Raw genomic sequence first — 16,989 nt, 5'->3', positions numbered from 1 at the left:
CGCCACCCACCGGCCGGGCCGGGCGGGCGGAGCGCAGCGGGCCGGGCGGGCGGGGGCATCGCGGGCGCGCCCTCCCCGGCCGCGGCCCTGCGCGCCATGTGTCCTCGGCGGGGCGCGCCGCTCCCGGCCCGGCCGCGGCTCCTTTAACCCGGGAAGGGGAGCGGGGCGGAGGGGCGGCGGGGCGGCTCCGCGGAGGGCTCTTTCTTTCTTCTTTTTTTGAATGAACCGTGTGACGTACGTACAGGAAACCGGTCGGTTAGAGAGAATGAAGTAAGAGGCCAGCCCGCCCCCCCCCCCGCCCCGCGCCCGCCCCCTTCCTCCCCGCCCCCTCCCCCGCCCGCCGCGCTCCCGCCCGCCGCTCTCGGTTTCCCCGCCGAGCCGCCGCCGCCGCCGCCAGCGAAGGTGCCGGGCGCCGGGCCCTCCCCGCCGGCGCGGCCGTCATCGCCCAGAGCGGGTGCGCGGCGGGAGCGCGGAGGGGGCGGCCGCCGCCAGCGCCGCCGCCGCGCAGGAGCAGGAGGAGGAGAAAGGGTGCGCAGCCCGGAGGCGGGGTGCGCCGGTGGGGTGCAGCGGAAGAGGGGGTCCAGGGGGGAGAACTTCGTAGCAGTCATCCTTTTTAGGAAAAGAGGGAAAAAATAAAACCCTCCCCCACCGCCGCCTTCTCCCCACCCCGCCGCCGCACCACACACAGCGCGGGCTTCTCGCGCTCGGCACCGGCGGGCCGGGCGCGTCCTGCCTTCATTTATCAAGCAGCTTTTCGGAAAATGCATTTGCTGGTCGGAGTTTAATCCGAAGAGGATTCCTGCCCCGTGCCCGGCTCGTCCACCGGCCCCCCGTCCCTGTCCGTCTCCCGTGGAGGCGTGAAGCGGTCCCGCGGATAGAGATCCATGTCTGTGCCCGCGCGTGTGTGTGCGTGTGTAAATTGCCGAGAGGGGGAAAATCACAGGACTTCTGCCAGTACCGGACTGAAAATTGTAATTCATCTGCCGCCGCCGCTGCCTTTTTTTTCCTCGTGCTCTTGAGCTCTCCGGTCGGGATTCCTGCGGACTGACATTTCTGTGAAGGAGAAGTCTGGGAATCAAACTGGAAATTCTCCTCATTTGTACCCACCGCACCCCACCCCCGACTCCTGATTCATTTGGAAGTTTCAGAGCAGCTATAACTGGAGAGTTCTGGAGATCGATGGAATCTTTGCCTTATGCATTTGTTTTGTTTTCACAAAAAAGGAAACTTGACAGAGGATCATGCTGTCCTTAAAAAATACAAGTAAGTTCTTTGCACAGGAAATGGGTTTAATGTAACTTTCAATGGAAAACCTTTGAGATTTTAACTTTAAGTGCGTTCGAGTGAGTTGAATTTCCAGGCAGTTTAATACATTCTTTTCAGCCGTGTAACTTGCAGTATATGCCCGGCTTCCACCCAGTGTTTAAAAGGAAAGTGCACCTGATTTTGACTTAGTTTTGTTTTGTTTTGTTTTAACCTTTCAGCATCACAGAGGAAGTAGACTGATATTAACAATAATTAATAATAATGTGCCTCATGCAATAAAGATCCGAAAGGAATTTAAGGAAAAATTTCCTGCATCTCATGCCAAGAGGGAAACACCAGAATCAAGTGTTCCGCGTGACTGAAGACACCCCCTCATCCAAGAATGCGAAGCACATCCAATAAAATAGCTGGATTATAACTATTCTTTCTTTCGGGGCCGTGGGGCGGGAGCAGGGGCGAGAGGTGCTGTTGGTCCCCGGCTGCTTTTCCTCGGGGGCAGGATGGCGCACGCTGGGAGAACAGGGTATGACAACCGGGAGATAGTCATGAAGTACATCCACTATAAGCTGTCGCAGAGGGGCTACGAGTGGGATGCCGGGGACGCGAGCGCCGCGCCCCCGGGGGCCGCCCCCGCGCCGGGCATCTTCTCCTCCCAGCCCGGGCGCACCCCTGCGCCCGCCAGGACCTCCCCGCCGCCGCCCCCGGTCGCCCCCGCCGCCGCCGCCGCCGCCGCCGCCGCCGCCGCCGCGGGCCCTGCGCTCAGCCCTGTGCCACCTGTGGTCCACCTGACCCTGCGCCAGGCCGGCGATGACTTCTCCCGTCGCTACCGCCGCGACTTCGCGGAGATGTCCAGCCAGCTGCACCTGACACCCTTTACCGCAAGGGGACGCTTTGCCACGGTGGTGGAGGAGCTCTTCAGGGATGGAGTGAACTGGGGGAGGATTGTGGCCTTCTTTGAGTTCGGTGGGGTCATGTGTGTGGAGAGCGTCAACCGAGAGATGTCGCCCCTGGTGGACAACATCGCCCTGTGGATGACTGAGTACCTGAACCGGCACCTGCACACCTGGATCCAAGACAACGGAGGCTGGGTAGGTGCATGTCCGCTTGAATGTGGGCTGGACGTTACCGATCTGAGGCTGAGAATCCGTGGTTGAGTGTGGGTGGGCTTTTGGGCCAAGGGCAGGCAGGCTGATGGGCCAGTGAAATAAAGTCAGATTGCCCGCCCCCGCCCTGCCCGGTAAAGAGCTCTCTCCCTGCCAACCCTACTCTTGATGATTCCTTCTGGCCAAAAGTGGTTTTTCCTCGCTTGCCATCCGTTGAGGTTTAAAGACCCAGCATTTGCTATCCGGTGGGAGCTCGGGGTAAATGGTATGCCTTCAGGGTTTCTCAAACCGGGGGCCCAAGTATCCACCCCCCCCCCCCCGGAGACTACTCATGAACTAGACGTCAGGTTGGGTTGGCAGTCCGCATCCTGGCCAAGTTCCCCTGGGGGTTTGTGATTTGTACTAAAATTGGAGAACCACCCAATTAGAAGAACAGACCTCACCAGAGGACTAAGGGCATGCCTTTTCTGACTCACTTGGTAAAATCTGCCCAAAGAGGAAATCTGACGTAGCCCCCTTCCCTGGAAAACTTAGCTGTGTTTGTAAGGAGGTAAGCTGGCTTTCCAAAAGTCCGGGAACTTCATCCCGCGGCGTGTGTGCGGTCATTCCCAGTGGGCACGGCTGAGTGTCTTCAAGAACACTGGGCTAAGGAAACCTTACCTCATCGGTGACACGATTTGTCCTGGCCACATGCTTTGTGTTCTGTTTCCATAACCGGTGTACGATTTTAAAGTTTACTGTAATTGTAGTATCTTTTACTTTTCCCCGGCTAGAGTCCGCATCCTTTGGTGGTCTCCTCTCCTGAAAAAACTTGTGTCTACGATATCCATATAAAGTGTAGAAGGTTTGTGTGTGTGATTGTCTGGGGGAGGGGTCCAGATCCTAAGACTGAAGAATTGTCGTTGAGATCTACATCTTCTATCTAAAATTACGAATTTAGGAAAAAATCAAAAGGAGTGATTATTGTCTAAAAATTGTTTCGGGCTTTTTGTTTTAACTTGAAGAACGATTTATGAGAAAGGATGCAACTCAGTGCTTCCTTGTATGTAGTCTCTAGGGAGAATTAGTGATATTATTTTATAGGACCTAACAGGAGCACAAAACCTAGAAATGACTGCAAGTGGGTTCAGTTTCAAGGAGCACATTACATATTTTACTACAGTTTACAAGTGTGCTAACATTAAGGCCAAGAAAAAAGAGAAAAAGCCAAGAAAAGTCGATGGCTGACATGAAAATCTGATCCTACTTGGTCAAAGTTGACCAGGTATTGGTGCCACTGTTGAGTGTTTAAAAGTAAAATATCCCCATTTAAATCTCTAAAATGTAAAATGCTCCTCATGAGTTGTTTTGTTGAGATCCCATGTTGTCAGATCTTTAGTAATCGTGGAAGAATTCACTAAAGAGCCAAAGAATATTTTCTTAAATGTTTGGTTGAGTAGGTGGTTTTATTTTTAACCACCATCACCAAAAAGGTACAGAGTTCCAGACTCCGAAAGGATGGTTTTAAGACCAAAGTAAAACTGATTTGACAATTCTACTCTTCTGTATTTTTAAGAAAAAATATTTCAAAAATTTCTTTCTGGCTGAAAGGAACCCAAGGTGGCAACTGTCATCTATTAAGTAATTTAATAAACAGAGAGAAAACAGAGCCATAGACATATGTTTATGATAGAGATTAAGACATGACCTGGTCTTTGTTTTGTTGCATTGTAGTAGTATATTAACATCTCATACAACTGAGTTTTCATTTTAAGTGAAGGCTCACTTTTAACTCCTTTCAAAATAGAGTTTTCCTGGGAGAGCCTATCTTTGTGGTCAACAGGTATCTGAGATTGATAAACGTAGAGACTATATTTTATGATGCCAAACCACAATGACATACCGTAGAAAGTGATAAAAAATACTTTGACAAAACCTCTTCTAGTACAAATAAATCATATAGAGGCACAAATAGCTGTTGATAAAATGCGTCGTTTTCAGGACAACATGTAGATGGCTGGCTCTTTAGGAAAACAAGGGAATTTGGCAAAAAAAAGGGTATATGTCAGGCAATGTAATCATAAAGGGACACTTTGGAATAAAAGTGCTAGCATTTGAGAGTTATAAATGATTTACGTATCCTTTCATATTAAAATGCTCTGAATACCAATGGTCAAGTTTCAGAAGAGAGCTAGTACATTCTTCTGACCTTTGACAATGACTCGTGTGGTCTCTAGGCCTCAGTGGATCAGATCCTCTGTTGCACATGTAATCATGGGGGCTTGAGATTTGAAGTCCCTTTGTCTCTTTGCTGCTCTTGATGCCAAATCAGTCTTCTGAGATTAAGGAAAACTGTGTGTGTTTCATGTTCCATAACTTGGAGAAAGCAGCGTCTTGGAACGATAGGCGTCTGAGAGATAGTCCCGGAAGCCTACAAATCAAATAAAGACTAAAGAAGAAATTGAGTTAGAGTGGAGTGTGGTTTTATTCCTGAGTCCGAATAAGGCACCGTGTGGCAGCAGGACAGAGGGAGCACGAGACAGTATCGGTTCTGGGAAATGTCTGAGGCTCTGCTACTCCGGGTGTGGTTCACAGACCGACAGCAGGAGCATCACCTGGGAGACCGTCAGACGTGCAGAATCTCCATTCTCACCCCACAGCTAATGAGTCTGAATTGGTGGGTTCACGTGAGATAGATGGAGGCTTTCGGGTGCACGTGAAAATGAGAGACGTTGACCATTACCTACCATTGGTTCCTGGGGACATCTTTTGGGAAAAATGAAAATCTGGGGTGGATCCTACAGCATCCGATTCCAGTGGCCTCACAGGTTTCTAGTATTGCCTAGAATGCTGAGTATTTCCCAGATGTCCACTAGTGTGATCTGATCCTTGGAAGAAATAAGTTGGAACGAAAGAGAGGAGATAATTTACCGTAAGCTCAGTCTTCTCAAGAATGTTTTTCATGGTAGCTGTGCAGTTTGTATTGGCATTATTGGTCTCAATGAAGTGACATCGCTTTTCTATTCCAATCAAAGGCAGGCGATTTAGCTCTTTTGATAGCTTCATTAGTTATTATTTTACCCCCTCGTATAACATAGTTTGAGTTCTACAGGTGCATTGAGTGGCCCTCATATTGCTTCAAGGGGAGGGGGCTCTTACAGTCAAAGCGTTGAGAGATAGGAAAGTTGATGGATGGTGAGTGAAACTGATATCTCCCTCCAGGCTGAGAAATGAGACAACATTTAGCTTCATGTCCCAGAAGAGAGTGAGGTGTGGTCTCCTAAAAGAAAGAGGGGGCTTAACAGGAGATTAGCTTCATTCTGTTGATGAGATGGTGGTGGTGTGACTTTTTCTTTTTTCTTTTTTTTTGTCTTTTGGTCTATGTGGTTTAGGACGACAGGAACTTACTTCTCCACATCCAGTAGAGGTTAGCTTCCTTTTTATTAGTTGGTCAGCAGACAGTTTCTGCCTTCTGTGTGCAGTCCAAATCTACCAAAACATTTGATTAATTGGAAAGCAATACCATGCTCATGCCAGTGTGCAAAATACGTGAAAAAGCATCATTTATCTAGCGGCTGAGTATCAGCTGCTTATGGCCAAGTTGGCAGCAGAATGATAGGGATTAAAAATAGTCTGAAGATGATCCAGCCTTAAATAATATTTTTAATGATGAACTTTCCTTGGGAAAGTGTGTTTCTGCCTGCGAAGAATCACATGCTTCCCGGCAATAATTTACTTTGTAGAAAAAACTACATTATCGCCCCTCGAGTTTGCAAGTCACGTGCTGTTGAGTGATTATGTTTCGGGACCTTTGTAAAATTTTATGGTTCGCTTAGTTCCCTTTTCTGTTTTAGGGCTTTTGTTGCTATTTAATGTCTGTTAAAAAAACGTGGCTTTCTTTTGTGAATCTTGTTACTTTTCGCTGTGCTTTCTAGTGAGAACTGATTGATCTTTTAGCAATCCTTGATGGAGCTCATACATTTCAGATTGCTTAAATGTCATTGAGCCACACAGCACATCAGGTAACAGAAAGCCACAATTTTTTTTTTTTAAAGCAAACTCTTAAAGTCTTGCCTTACCTCTACTTCCAGTCCTAGTCAGCTTTTTGGAGGAAGGATAAAGTCACTCGTAAGGCAGGTGTGTGGGTGCTGTGTGTATTAACTGGCAGTCGTTCCCAATCAGTTCACCCCACACCCATTGCTGAGGTCACTCATCAGGTTTTAGCAATAGCTGATCAAGGCAGTATCTTAGCACAAGTGCATTTGTGCTGGAAAAACAACACTGTCTTTGTAGTGTACAAGTAGAAAGGTTTTCCCCCCAGAGATATATTGTATTTGAAGTTCAAAGGTTCCGTTAAACCTTTTTAAGGTAATCTAATATCACCTTATTCAGGTATAGCCATAACCTCGAAAGCTGGTCACCCTTTCCCCCAGCTACATACAGGAGACCACTCAGTGAATTTACTTCACTCCGAAGCTTTTCTTTCATTCTCCTTGGTTTGATTCAAACAATATTAGCGTTTGACATCTCAACAGGATTAACACTGAAAATCATCCAAGGACTAAGACAATTGTTGGACAGACATGATTGCAAGGCTTTATGTGCCTGGCCCTGGGTTGGGTTGAGGACACAGGAAAGAGAGCTTTACCTCTGCCCTGGATGACCTCACAGGCTCGTGTTGCAGGTGTCTAAGTAAACTCATAGATACTCGCAGCCCTATAAACACGATCCCGGATTCTAGGACTTAGAAAAAGGAAAAAACAAACCAACATATATTATTCTGCATACACTTCAGTCATTGTCTAAAAAAGTTACTTCTAACCATATGGCTGTTCATGTGTACATTAGGATTTAAATAGGAGGAGAAATGTAGATAATTTAAAAAATACAACACAAACACTTAAGAATACTGAAAGGCGGGGGTTTCTCTTGTTAAATGTTTACCCATTAAGCACTCTTAGTACACATTAAGAAGACTTAATAAACACCTGTCTTCAGTTTTTAAAGTATTTCCTTAATTCTTTGTATGTAAAAGACAATCAAGTCTTTGATTAGGATGATTAGAATAATTTAACTTGAAGAACTGTCTTTTTCTTAAATCATCCTCGTATGCAGAAAAATACAGGTTGATTTTGAACAGAACAGGGGCTCTTCCTTGGGGAGAGATTTTTTTTTTAATAGGATTTATTGTTAAGTTAGCTAACATACCGTGTATACAGTGTGCTCTTGGCTTTGGGAGTAGATTCCCGTGATTCATCACTTACATACAACACCCAGTGCTCATCCCAACAAGTGCCCTCCTCAGTACCCATCCCCCATTTCCCCTGTCCCCCACCCTGCCATCAACCCTCAGTTTGTTCTCTGTATTTAAGAGTCTCTTATGGTTTGCCTCCCTCTCTGTTTGAAACTATTTTTTCCCCTTCTCTTCCCCCATGGTCTTCTGTTAACTTGGGGAGAGATTTTTTTTTTTTTTTAAAAGCTTTTGTTTTCTTTTGTTTTAGGTTATGGTACTGTTTCATTTACTGAGTGGCATCTCTTCCAAAACTGTTTATAGACATTTCTAGTCCACGGTAGCATTTGTGTTCCTGAAGGGCAGGCGTCGTACTGTCTACCTGCTGGCACTCGCGGTCCTCCTTCTTTACAGGAGACGGTCAAACTTTGGAAATTACGACAAAGCCTTTTTTCATTTTAGAAAGTATTTCTGTAGGCTACAGCTTGGTCTGATATACGCTCAACTCTATGGTGCTGACATTTCTCTGCTTTTTACTTTAACCCAGCTGTCCTTCAGTGAGAATGATGATTGAATGATTGTTTCTATCTCTCCAAAACCATTTGGGCTTTCTCGTGGGGACCCTACCCCCACCTGCCCATCATTCCACCACCAGGAGGCCCGGGTGTAGCTCTCTCTTCCCTCCCTACACAGTCGGCGTCGAATTCACCTGAGGAAAAGAGCATCATGCCTCAAGTACCAGCAAGAGGGAGCGGAAAAGGGCCCTTCAGGGCTAGAAAATCACCTCTCCTCCAGTCTTGCTGTAGCAGGACGAGGCAGAATTCTGTCAGCAGATCCGATGCTTTCCCTCCAGAGATCATGAATTCCAACCACGTGCGGGGGGAAAAGATAGCATCTGCTGGCGGAACTCTTACTTGCTCTGATCTCTGCAGTGTGAGATTAGAAGGCTTATCCTCCAGCCATAGATAAGTTTTGACTAACGAAAACAGCTAAAGTAATGTATTCGAGACTTCTTCCCCAACCGCCCTCTCGAACCTGTTAGAAAGGGAATCTCCCTGCCATGCTGGGGTGACCCTTTGTAGCAACGTACGAAGCGCCGCTTGGGTGATTTTCTTGGGCGATTGACCGGATTCGCTGAGCCATTTCTCTGCGGAATGTGGACCTCTCTTACACATGACACATAGAACATGCACTTCGCTGGGAAACCGTTGGGAAAATTTGTGTTCTCGTTCTGTTCCCTGTTTTGCCTTCCGAATTTCAGGGATAAAGCCATATTCCATTTTTAGTTAATAATCAGCTCATTGGCTCTCTGGGGCTTTGGCATAATGAGTCAGAAGCTTATGACTGACCCCACTCTCCTCTTTACTCTGCCTCCTGAAAACAACCCGAGGACCCACTGTGTCAAGTGAAGCTTTAATATTTCAAAGGAGATTTTCCATTGAGACTAATACAGCTTTCTTGTGACACTTCCAATTACTATCTCTCTGTTTTTAACTGTCTCTTCTTAAGCTGTGGAAACATCGAGAGCCTGCGACTTTTAATGCTCAGAGGACCAAACAAGGGATCAGTGTCATAGGCCGTTTCTTTTTGACTTTTCCCATCACCTCGTAGCTGAGAATGAAGATTTCTCTGCCTGTACGACACCACGAAGGTTATATCTGTGGAGTCACTCTAGAATTGAATTGTGGCCAAATGTTCCATTCAGGTGCATTCGAATTTTCCAGGCGAATGTGGGACAAATACTTAGTACTCTTAATTCACTGCCTAGTTGCTCTATATATTACCTTCTTACGATTAGAATAGGAATAAAATTAACTGCAAATTATAGCCTCAGCTTTGGAGATTGATTTTTTATCCTTTAAGGAAAGAAGAAAGGTCAGTCCATAAATGATGCCAGTTGGCACTTCTGAGTCTAAAGTTTCAGGACTCCCTCCTAGTCATTTCCGTTGTGAATTCCTGCCAGTATCTCTTTCTCTCCCTCCCTCCCTCCCTCCCTCCCTCTCTCTTTCTTTCGTTTTAGGACTGAAAACTTTTGGAGGTGGCTTTGAGTTTTTTTCATAACAAAATTATAAGGAAAGTGAGGCAGGGCCACTTACTAAATATTAAAGTGACAGTGCGAGAAGAAAATGGCGTGAGGAAGTCTTCTCAGGGAAAATGAGCAATTGTTTACAAAGCTGAACTCACAAAGGGCAGAGAGAGAAATGGAAAGCGTTATGAAGATCTCGTGATTTTGTGTATCAGGCACCTTAATACTCGCCTCCTAGGTGCGAGGTTCTATGCCAGGTGTTTTAGCTGAGTAAAAAAATGTGTCAGATCAACTTTGTCTTCAAGGAACTTACCAACCAGTAGTGGGACTAAAGAGATGTAAATTGCTATGATCTTTGCCACTCTTTAGTGGGCAGAGAGCTCTGGTCCAGCTGGAAGGGGAAATGGAAGAGGTTCATGAAGGAGGTAGTAGGAGATCTGGAGAGATCTGGAGAGAGGGCATGTTAGATAACTGGACTCGAGACGTCAAAGCAGACAGGAATGTGTGAGGCGTAATTGGGGAATAGTGGGAATAGTAAAGAGTCTGGCTTGGTTGGGGCGTAGAGATCGTTCATGCGATATGACTGGGCCCCAAGCTGAGAGGGTTGTATTTAACTTGGTAGAAAGTTATATCGAAACGGTTATGGAAAGGATATCGAAACGGTTCTGAGGCAAGGAGGGATGTGTGGGCTTGTGGGAGATTGCTGGACATTGGGAGACCAGATAGGAGGTTTGAACCATGGTGGCAGAGTGGGGAATGGAAAAGATGGGGGGCAGATATGGGGGAAAGGCCTGACAACAGATTGGAGAAGCCAAGGACTCTGGTCTGAAACCCAGCTGGTTCAAAAAATGATATTGTCCTCAAGAGAGAGAGGACAGTCGCTGTTTGGTGGGATAAAGGGGATGAAGTTAATTTTGGACATTTTGAGTTTCCAACCTGGGCGTCCAACCCACGTGGAAATGCCCAACAGCAGTTGGCCTTAACGATCTGGAGCTCAAGAAAGAATCTGGGGCAAGAATACAATATGCCTTTCCGCCCACACCATGTAGATTTCCCATTTCCTTCCTTCATTTCCAAAAGTGGTCCTAACTGCCCATGCTGAATGCATACCGCTTTTCTCCAGAAGTCCTCCATAGACCTCTGTGGATTGGATGAAGGTGGTTAACTTGGGAGTTCTGCTGTTCAAAGCTTGGCTTCCCACTCCCAGTTTGCCTCCTGAAAAAGCAATTCAACTGGAGTCAAATTCGTGTTGTTCCAGTATCTTAATAATGACCACCATTTGTGGAGGTCTTCTAAAATCAAAGTGTTCTCCTCCACTTCCTCACTTAATGAAATATTTCTCTTATTATATTTATCCTCTACCCAGCAGAGTAGGTACCAGGCACACACAGTAATTGTGTATCGAATGAATGAATGAATGAATGAATGAATGAATAAAAGATTATGTGAGAGGGACTTTGATCATCTAACTCATCCTAACCAACTAATGTTCTCCTACTCCCCTTGCTGTAGAGTGTGTGTGTGTGTGTGTGTGTGTGTGTTCCAAATGTCCCATTTCACAGACCTGTTAATACCTAATAGAAATGAAAAAAGAAAAACACCCATTAAGTGTTTTGATTTCATCCATGCCTCATCATGGAATTGAAAAAGGATGTCATTCATACCTGAAGAGAGGTTTAGATTTTGCTTTATATTAGATGTTCAACTTTCATAAAAGTCCCTAATGCTCATTCTAGACACTAGGCCATTGGTTGTCCCATTGTGTCTGTTTGTACAAAGAATGCACACAGTCTGTATAGATGTGCTTAGCTGCTCTCCGTCCCATGGCTCAAATCTCAAGCCCAGTGGAAGTCTTGATGCCTGATATGATTCATGACCTTATCATTAAAGAAATCAGGGCTTGTCCAGGGTTCTCACAGTGGGAACAAGGTGGTTTTTCCCTTCCGATTAGTGGTGTAGCTCAAATATAAAAGAACTACAGCTTAAAAGTCATCGGGGTAAATGGTCCCCTAGTTCTCCCGCAAACACAAGCAGCGGATCGAGGGTGGAAGTCAGTAGGGTTCAGTGATCCCAGAGGTGGGAGGACCTAAGATTTTATTTCTCCGGATGCTGACCTGCAAGGAGACCACCGGGGGGGGGGGGGGGTGTCCTGGAGAGAACCGCCCAGAGCTTTGGGCTGAATCCTCGGTACCGCCTGAAGCAAGAATCACAGCCCGTCTGTGGTCTTAAGAACTGGTGGAATTTGTATTTTAAGACGCCTCATCCCTTGGCATGAAGCAAACTCAAAATGTTATTGCCCATCATTTGTCATCTGTTTGAGAACGATCGTGTGATTTGTTTACTTGTAATGAAGCTTGACCATACTTCTCCAGGGGCTTTTTAAAAAGAGGGATGTGTCAGCTTGCAGATTTGTCCCCATGAATGAAACCACAAGCAAATTCTCTTCTCTCTCCCACCCTCCCTCTCATTTCTTCAGTGACCATCTGTGCGTTATGTTGCCATTGCCAGACCCTCTTCAAGTGGCTTATCTGTGAGTGAATTCAGAAACTTCAAATTATAAAGGACACCCAGATAATTGGCCTGTTCTCCAAAGTATCCGTCCCCTGTGTTGCTGCCAGATTCCTTCTTAATGAATACATCCAGTGACAGTGGGATTCTCGAGCCGGTCCGTATCCGTGAGAAAATGAGCTTCCCTGCTTTGTAACAGCTTGTGGCTCCAGGGGGAAAAAAAAAATGGCAGCCATTGCACAAAGTTTCCTTTGAATGTAGTTTTCTTTCCCATAAATGATACTTTGAGAATACACTTAAGGGGTTATTAGTTTTCTATTTCATGCTTGGCCTGTGTGTGAGAATAACACAAGCTGTCGCTGCAAATCAGTAGCTAAACACGCTTTGTCTGGTTAATGTGAGCATTTAATATTTGGCTCAATTAAAAATTAACTGATGAAAGCGCATGTCAAATGGAAATTGAAAATACCTTTGTAAGGAATATTGAAAGGGCACGACCAATGGGGAAATTCGTGGTTTTAAAATGTGGAGACTTTGGGGGCGCCTGGGTGGCTCAGTCGGTTAAGCATCTGACTTCAGCTCAGGTCGTGATCTCGCGGTTCGTGGGGTCGAGCCCCGCGTCGGGCTCTGTGCTGACCGCTCGGAGCCTGGAGCCTGCTTCGGATTCTGTGTCTCCCTCTCTCTCTGTCCCTTCCCCTTTTTGTTCTCTCTCTCTTTTCTCCCAGAAACGGGTAGATGAACATTGTTTTGAAAAAATGTGGAGACTTTGGGGAAATTGAATATGAGTTGAGACGCTAGACTCTTCCTTCAGGCCTCTCTACCTGTTGGGCTCGGCCTGATACTGAAGGATGTCCTCCGTTTTGTTATGAAGGACCCAGCTGAGCCTCTGTGTTTTCTAGGGAATAACTGTGCCGTTTTGTTTTGTTTTGTGCTGGATCATATGATGAAAGCAGACAGAATAGGAGATCGGTTATTCATTAGTCCCACGCATTTTTGGTTTTTTTTTAACTGAGCACATGCTGTAGGCTAGGCCCTGGGGATGTGGGAGGTGGGCACCAGATAGACCCGGCTCACAGTCTGCGGGGTGGAGATCATTACATAGCAACTGCAGTGGAACCTGGGTAGAGCGAGGAGAGAAGAAAGGCAACCACAGGAGGGGCATGTACTGGAGTCAGGGGAGTCTTCCCAGGAAAGGGGGCTGAAGCCTGAAGGATGAGTGAGACGTAACCTAGACACGTGGGCAGGAGGAGCCACGTGTGGCCAGCAGACAGAAGGTGTAGAACAAAGGCCAGAGGCCTGAGAGCTGGTGAGCTGCGGGAACCGAGGAGTCCAGCCTGGCTGGAGAGAGGAGAGCAAGTGGACAGATCAGAAAGGTGACACGGGAGATGTGCCACCGCGGAGGGGTTTATTCTAGAAAGAGCCTGCCGTTAATGAGACTGGGGAGAGATTAGGGACAGGGAGGAGGCTAGCTCAGTAACTGGGCAAGAGACCGTGTGCCTGACCTAGAGGAGCGTAGTGGTGACAGCAAGAAATTGAGAGCGCTGAGCAATGGTCAGGACTTGAATGGAGAGATTTTTGGGAAGATGTAGTGATGGACTGAATGCTTCAGAACCTGGCTCATTTCTTCTTCAGGGACAGTGCTCTTTTTCCATAATCATTTCGAAAAGAGTACGGTCCTTTTTATAGTCATCATATATATATATATATATATACACACACACACATGTAAATATATGTATACATATATACATAAAAATACATCTATATATGGTCTATAAAAAGGACCATACATATATACGTATTTTTTTTTCTTATTTCCCATTCTTTTAAATTAACACTGCCTGGTTGAAAATGTCATTTTGTTAGAATTCACGCAGTAATCATTAACAACCAACAGGCGTGTGCTTGAGGAAGGAATTCAGTCACACAAGGCAGTTCTCATAGAAATCTCCTCCACGTGAAAACATCGCAACAGTGGGACCTCACCCGGACAGAGGATGTTTGAAAGTTTCAAAGGAGCTCCGTGTCTGGTGGCCCACGTGGTCTTTTTGACAACCACAGGCATGGCAGATACCATACTCCCTCTTCTCTTCTGCCTGGCTCTTCCCACACCCTGTTTGTCCCGTGTTTATTCCCGTGCGAAGAGAGAACTGCCGGGCAGAGCTGCTCGACAGCCAGCAAGCGCAGGGGAACTGGTGTTTATCCCCAGACTCGGAGCCCAGCGAAGCTTCCTCGACCCCGGGCTGCTTCTCAGGGTCCGTTTTCGCACGGACACCAGACTCCTCCACAGAAACGTAACCAAGTATATCCAGTTTTGGTAAATTGTATCCTCCACTGCTTTTCATCTCAAAAACCATCAGGATAACTCACATGTGGTCTTTTAGGGTATTTTCTCTCCTTCGATTTAGCTTTTGAAGGGTGTTTCATGTTGATGGCGGGGGGGGGGTGGTGGGCATCGAACCTCTTGCCATGTGATGCCCGCACGTTTGCTCAAGACCCCACGGCTGTGCTTGTGAGCTGGGCGGGCTTGAGCGTGTAACTCCTCTAGGGAGACGGTAGCATGAGGGACGGGAGAGGTCTCTAAACTCCGCGAGGGTTCTGGAAGGCAGCAGGGCAGGTGGGATTATAGGTGCTCATTTTGACTGGCGTCTCAGTAGCAATCCACGTTTTTATTTACTTTTAAAAGTTTCTCTTCGGGTAAGCAACAGAAACCTGAGGACCCGGGTGCTTCTTGAATTTAAAAAATGGTGGAGGCTTCATCCGTAGGATTCCCATAGTGTCTAAAGGGCATGTGGCTGTGTTCGTTCAACCTCATTTATTCAACACCCATGTCGAAGAGCACGGAGGCTGTCACAGAAAGCGTGGCGGTCCAGAACCGTCTCTTACACCTCTCATGGACCCAACATGGTGGGGAAGTTAGAATAGTAAATCAGCAAATGATTAACAATATAAGGACTACAATGTAACAGAAATGGGACAAAATGATACAGCGGTGTCTATGGGGCTTACTGACTTGCATGCTCTTCTGAGGGTCGTCTAGTCATATTGCACATTACACAGAGGAGAGCAAATGGCTTTTGTTTTTAAAGCTTAACAGCTGAAAACATAATGCCCTACCTTAAAATTAATGTGTGTATTAGTATAATACAGCCTGTATGTCAGTTTAAGACGGGTTACCATACACAATATAGAACTAAAGATGACTTCCATTTTTGGCTAAAATGTTTAGACCATTTTTCCCCCTTACCCCTTCTGATCTTTTCATTTTCCCCATTCCTTTTTAGTATCACCTTGGCCAATGACCCCAGTCACTGAAAGTCAGGAGGAAGCATGGAATTTAGTGAACCCCAACATGTGCCAGACTTACTGCTTCTATGAATAGGAGATGATCTAACCCTCACAACCTCTTCTCAGGGTAGGAAGTAGAATTACAGATTGAGGAATCAAAGGTTCTGTTTAATCAAGGAATTTTGCCTCTTAAGAGACAAAACCAGATTCTTTTTTAGGCACTCCAAGTGGTAATGGATGTCCTCTAAAACTTAAAGAATTTTTTTTTTAATGTAAAACAGAGCCCTATTAAAAAGTAACAATTTGATGCATGTGACTTTTTCGTTTCTTTTGTGTTTCCTTGGGAAGCCAATTAGTCATCTTTATTTTAGTAACTAGGAGGTGAAATCTTCCATAAAGGGGACTTTTAAAACTTCTTTCATAGCTGGAAAAAAAAAAGAGAGAGAGAGAGAGAGAGAGAAACATTTTGTTTCTGTCTCTCTTCTCTTTGGCTCCAACAGTCTGTGTAAATAGCCTTTGAAAAACAAGTAGTAATCGCTGTTTCCTAGGAAGACCAGACACCTGATTCAGAAGCTGTCCCAGGGGTCTGCATGTGTTTGTTGGAATGACAGATCCATAGTGCTTTCCTGGTTCCAGAGAAATGACCTCACTGTCCAATTGTAACCTGCCTGATGCCGTAATCAAAAGGTGGGGAAAGTCTGCGGTTTTACCTCCAGTGTGATCCTCAGCCCTTCGCTGTCTTATTTTAGGCATGACCTTAGTGTTTTTTTTCCAGAGTCCAGAGGTGAAATGACATGTTACTCAAGCTTACAAGATGATGATGTATCTTTTTTTATGTATATATTTAGCTGTAAATTTTATTCTACTCATAAACAAATCCACTTTCAGCAACCACGGTGTATCAGGGGAGAGTTATTTCCATCCCTTGGTTTAATTTGGATACATTTGACCTAGAACAGCACAGTGTTTCCACAATAACATTTGAACAGGATGCCGCTGTGCTGGTTTGCAGGGCTCAGGGAGTGTCAGCACGGGCCAGGAAACTACTTTCTTAAAAGAAACTTAAACACTAAGTTCTGACAAGATAGGAAACTCTTACTAGTTTCCTTAGTAAACCTATGTCTCTTTTTTTTCTTGCCTTTTCATTAATTTACATATCTCTTGGTGTTATTAAACAGTAAGATTGAATATTTAACGTAAGTTCACGTGCCGAATAAGTAAGTCTGATTCAGAAGGAAAAAAAAAAACTGTCTTAAGGGGTTTGTTTACGAAAGCATATGTAAATAAAAAACTAGGGGCACCTGGGTGCCTCAGTCGGTTGAGCGTCTGGCTTCGGCTCAGGTCATGATCTCACGGTTTGTGAGTTTGAGCCCCGCGTCGGGCTCTGTGCTGACAGCTCAGAGCCTGGAGCCTGTTTCAGATTCTGTGTCTCCCCCTCTCTCTGCCCCTCCCCTGCTCATTCTCTGTCGCGTTCTCTCAAGAATAAATAAATAAAAATTAAAAAACTAAATTAAACATTTTTCCCAGGAACAACATGTTACAATTTTTAGAGTAGAATTTCTTGGTATTTCATAAGGAAGCACAGAAAG

At 45.8% G+C, this 16,989-nt stretch overlaps 1 protein-coding gene across 2 annotated transcripts in view; it reads left to right on the top strand.

Moving 5' to 3' along the window:
- The first annotated feature begins 437 nt into the window (after positions 1–437).
- BCL2 (BCL2 apoptosis regulator) overlaps positions 438–16,989 on the top strand; it is a 176,849-nt gene continuing 160,297 nt past the window's right edge. The window contains exons 1-2 of one of the 2 annotated variants that reach the window (XM_042962370.1): positions 438–1,263; positions 1,485–2,354. In XM_042962370.1, coding sequence (XP_042818304.1) covers positions 1,767–2,354 — 588 coding nt within the window. In that variant the 5' untranslated portion in view covers positions 438–1,263; positions 1,485–1,766. Of the gene's footprint in view, positions 2,355–16,989 lie in introns of both variants that reach the window. The other variant, XM_042962369.1, reaches the window with a different exon arrangement.

This window comes from Panthera tigris, chromosome D3 (genome assembly GCF_018350195.1).
Source record: "Panthera tigris isolate Pti1 chromosome D3, P.tigris_Pti1_mat1.1, whole genome shotgun sequence".
NCBI classification, from domain to species: domain Eukaryota; kingdom Metazoa; phylum Chordata; class Mammalia; order Carnivora; family Felidae; genus Panthera; species Panthera tigris.
Note: the sequence above shows the minus strand (reverse complement) of the source record. Positions and strands in the feature narration are given on the sequence as shown.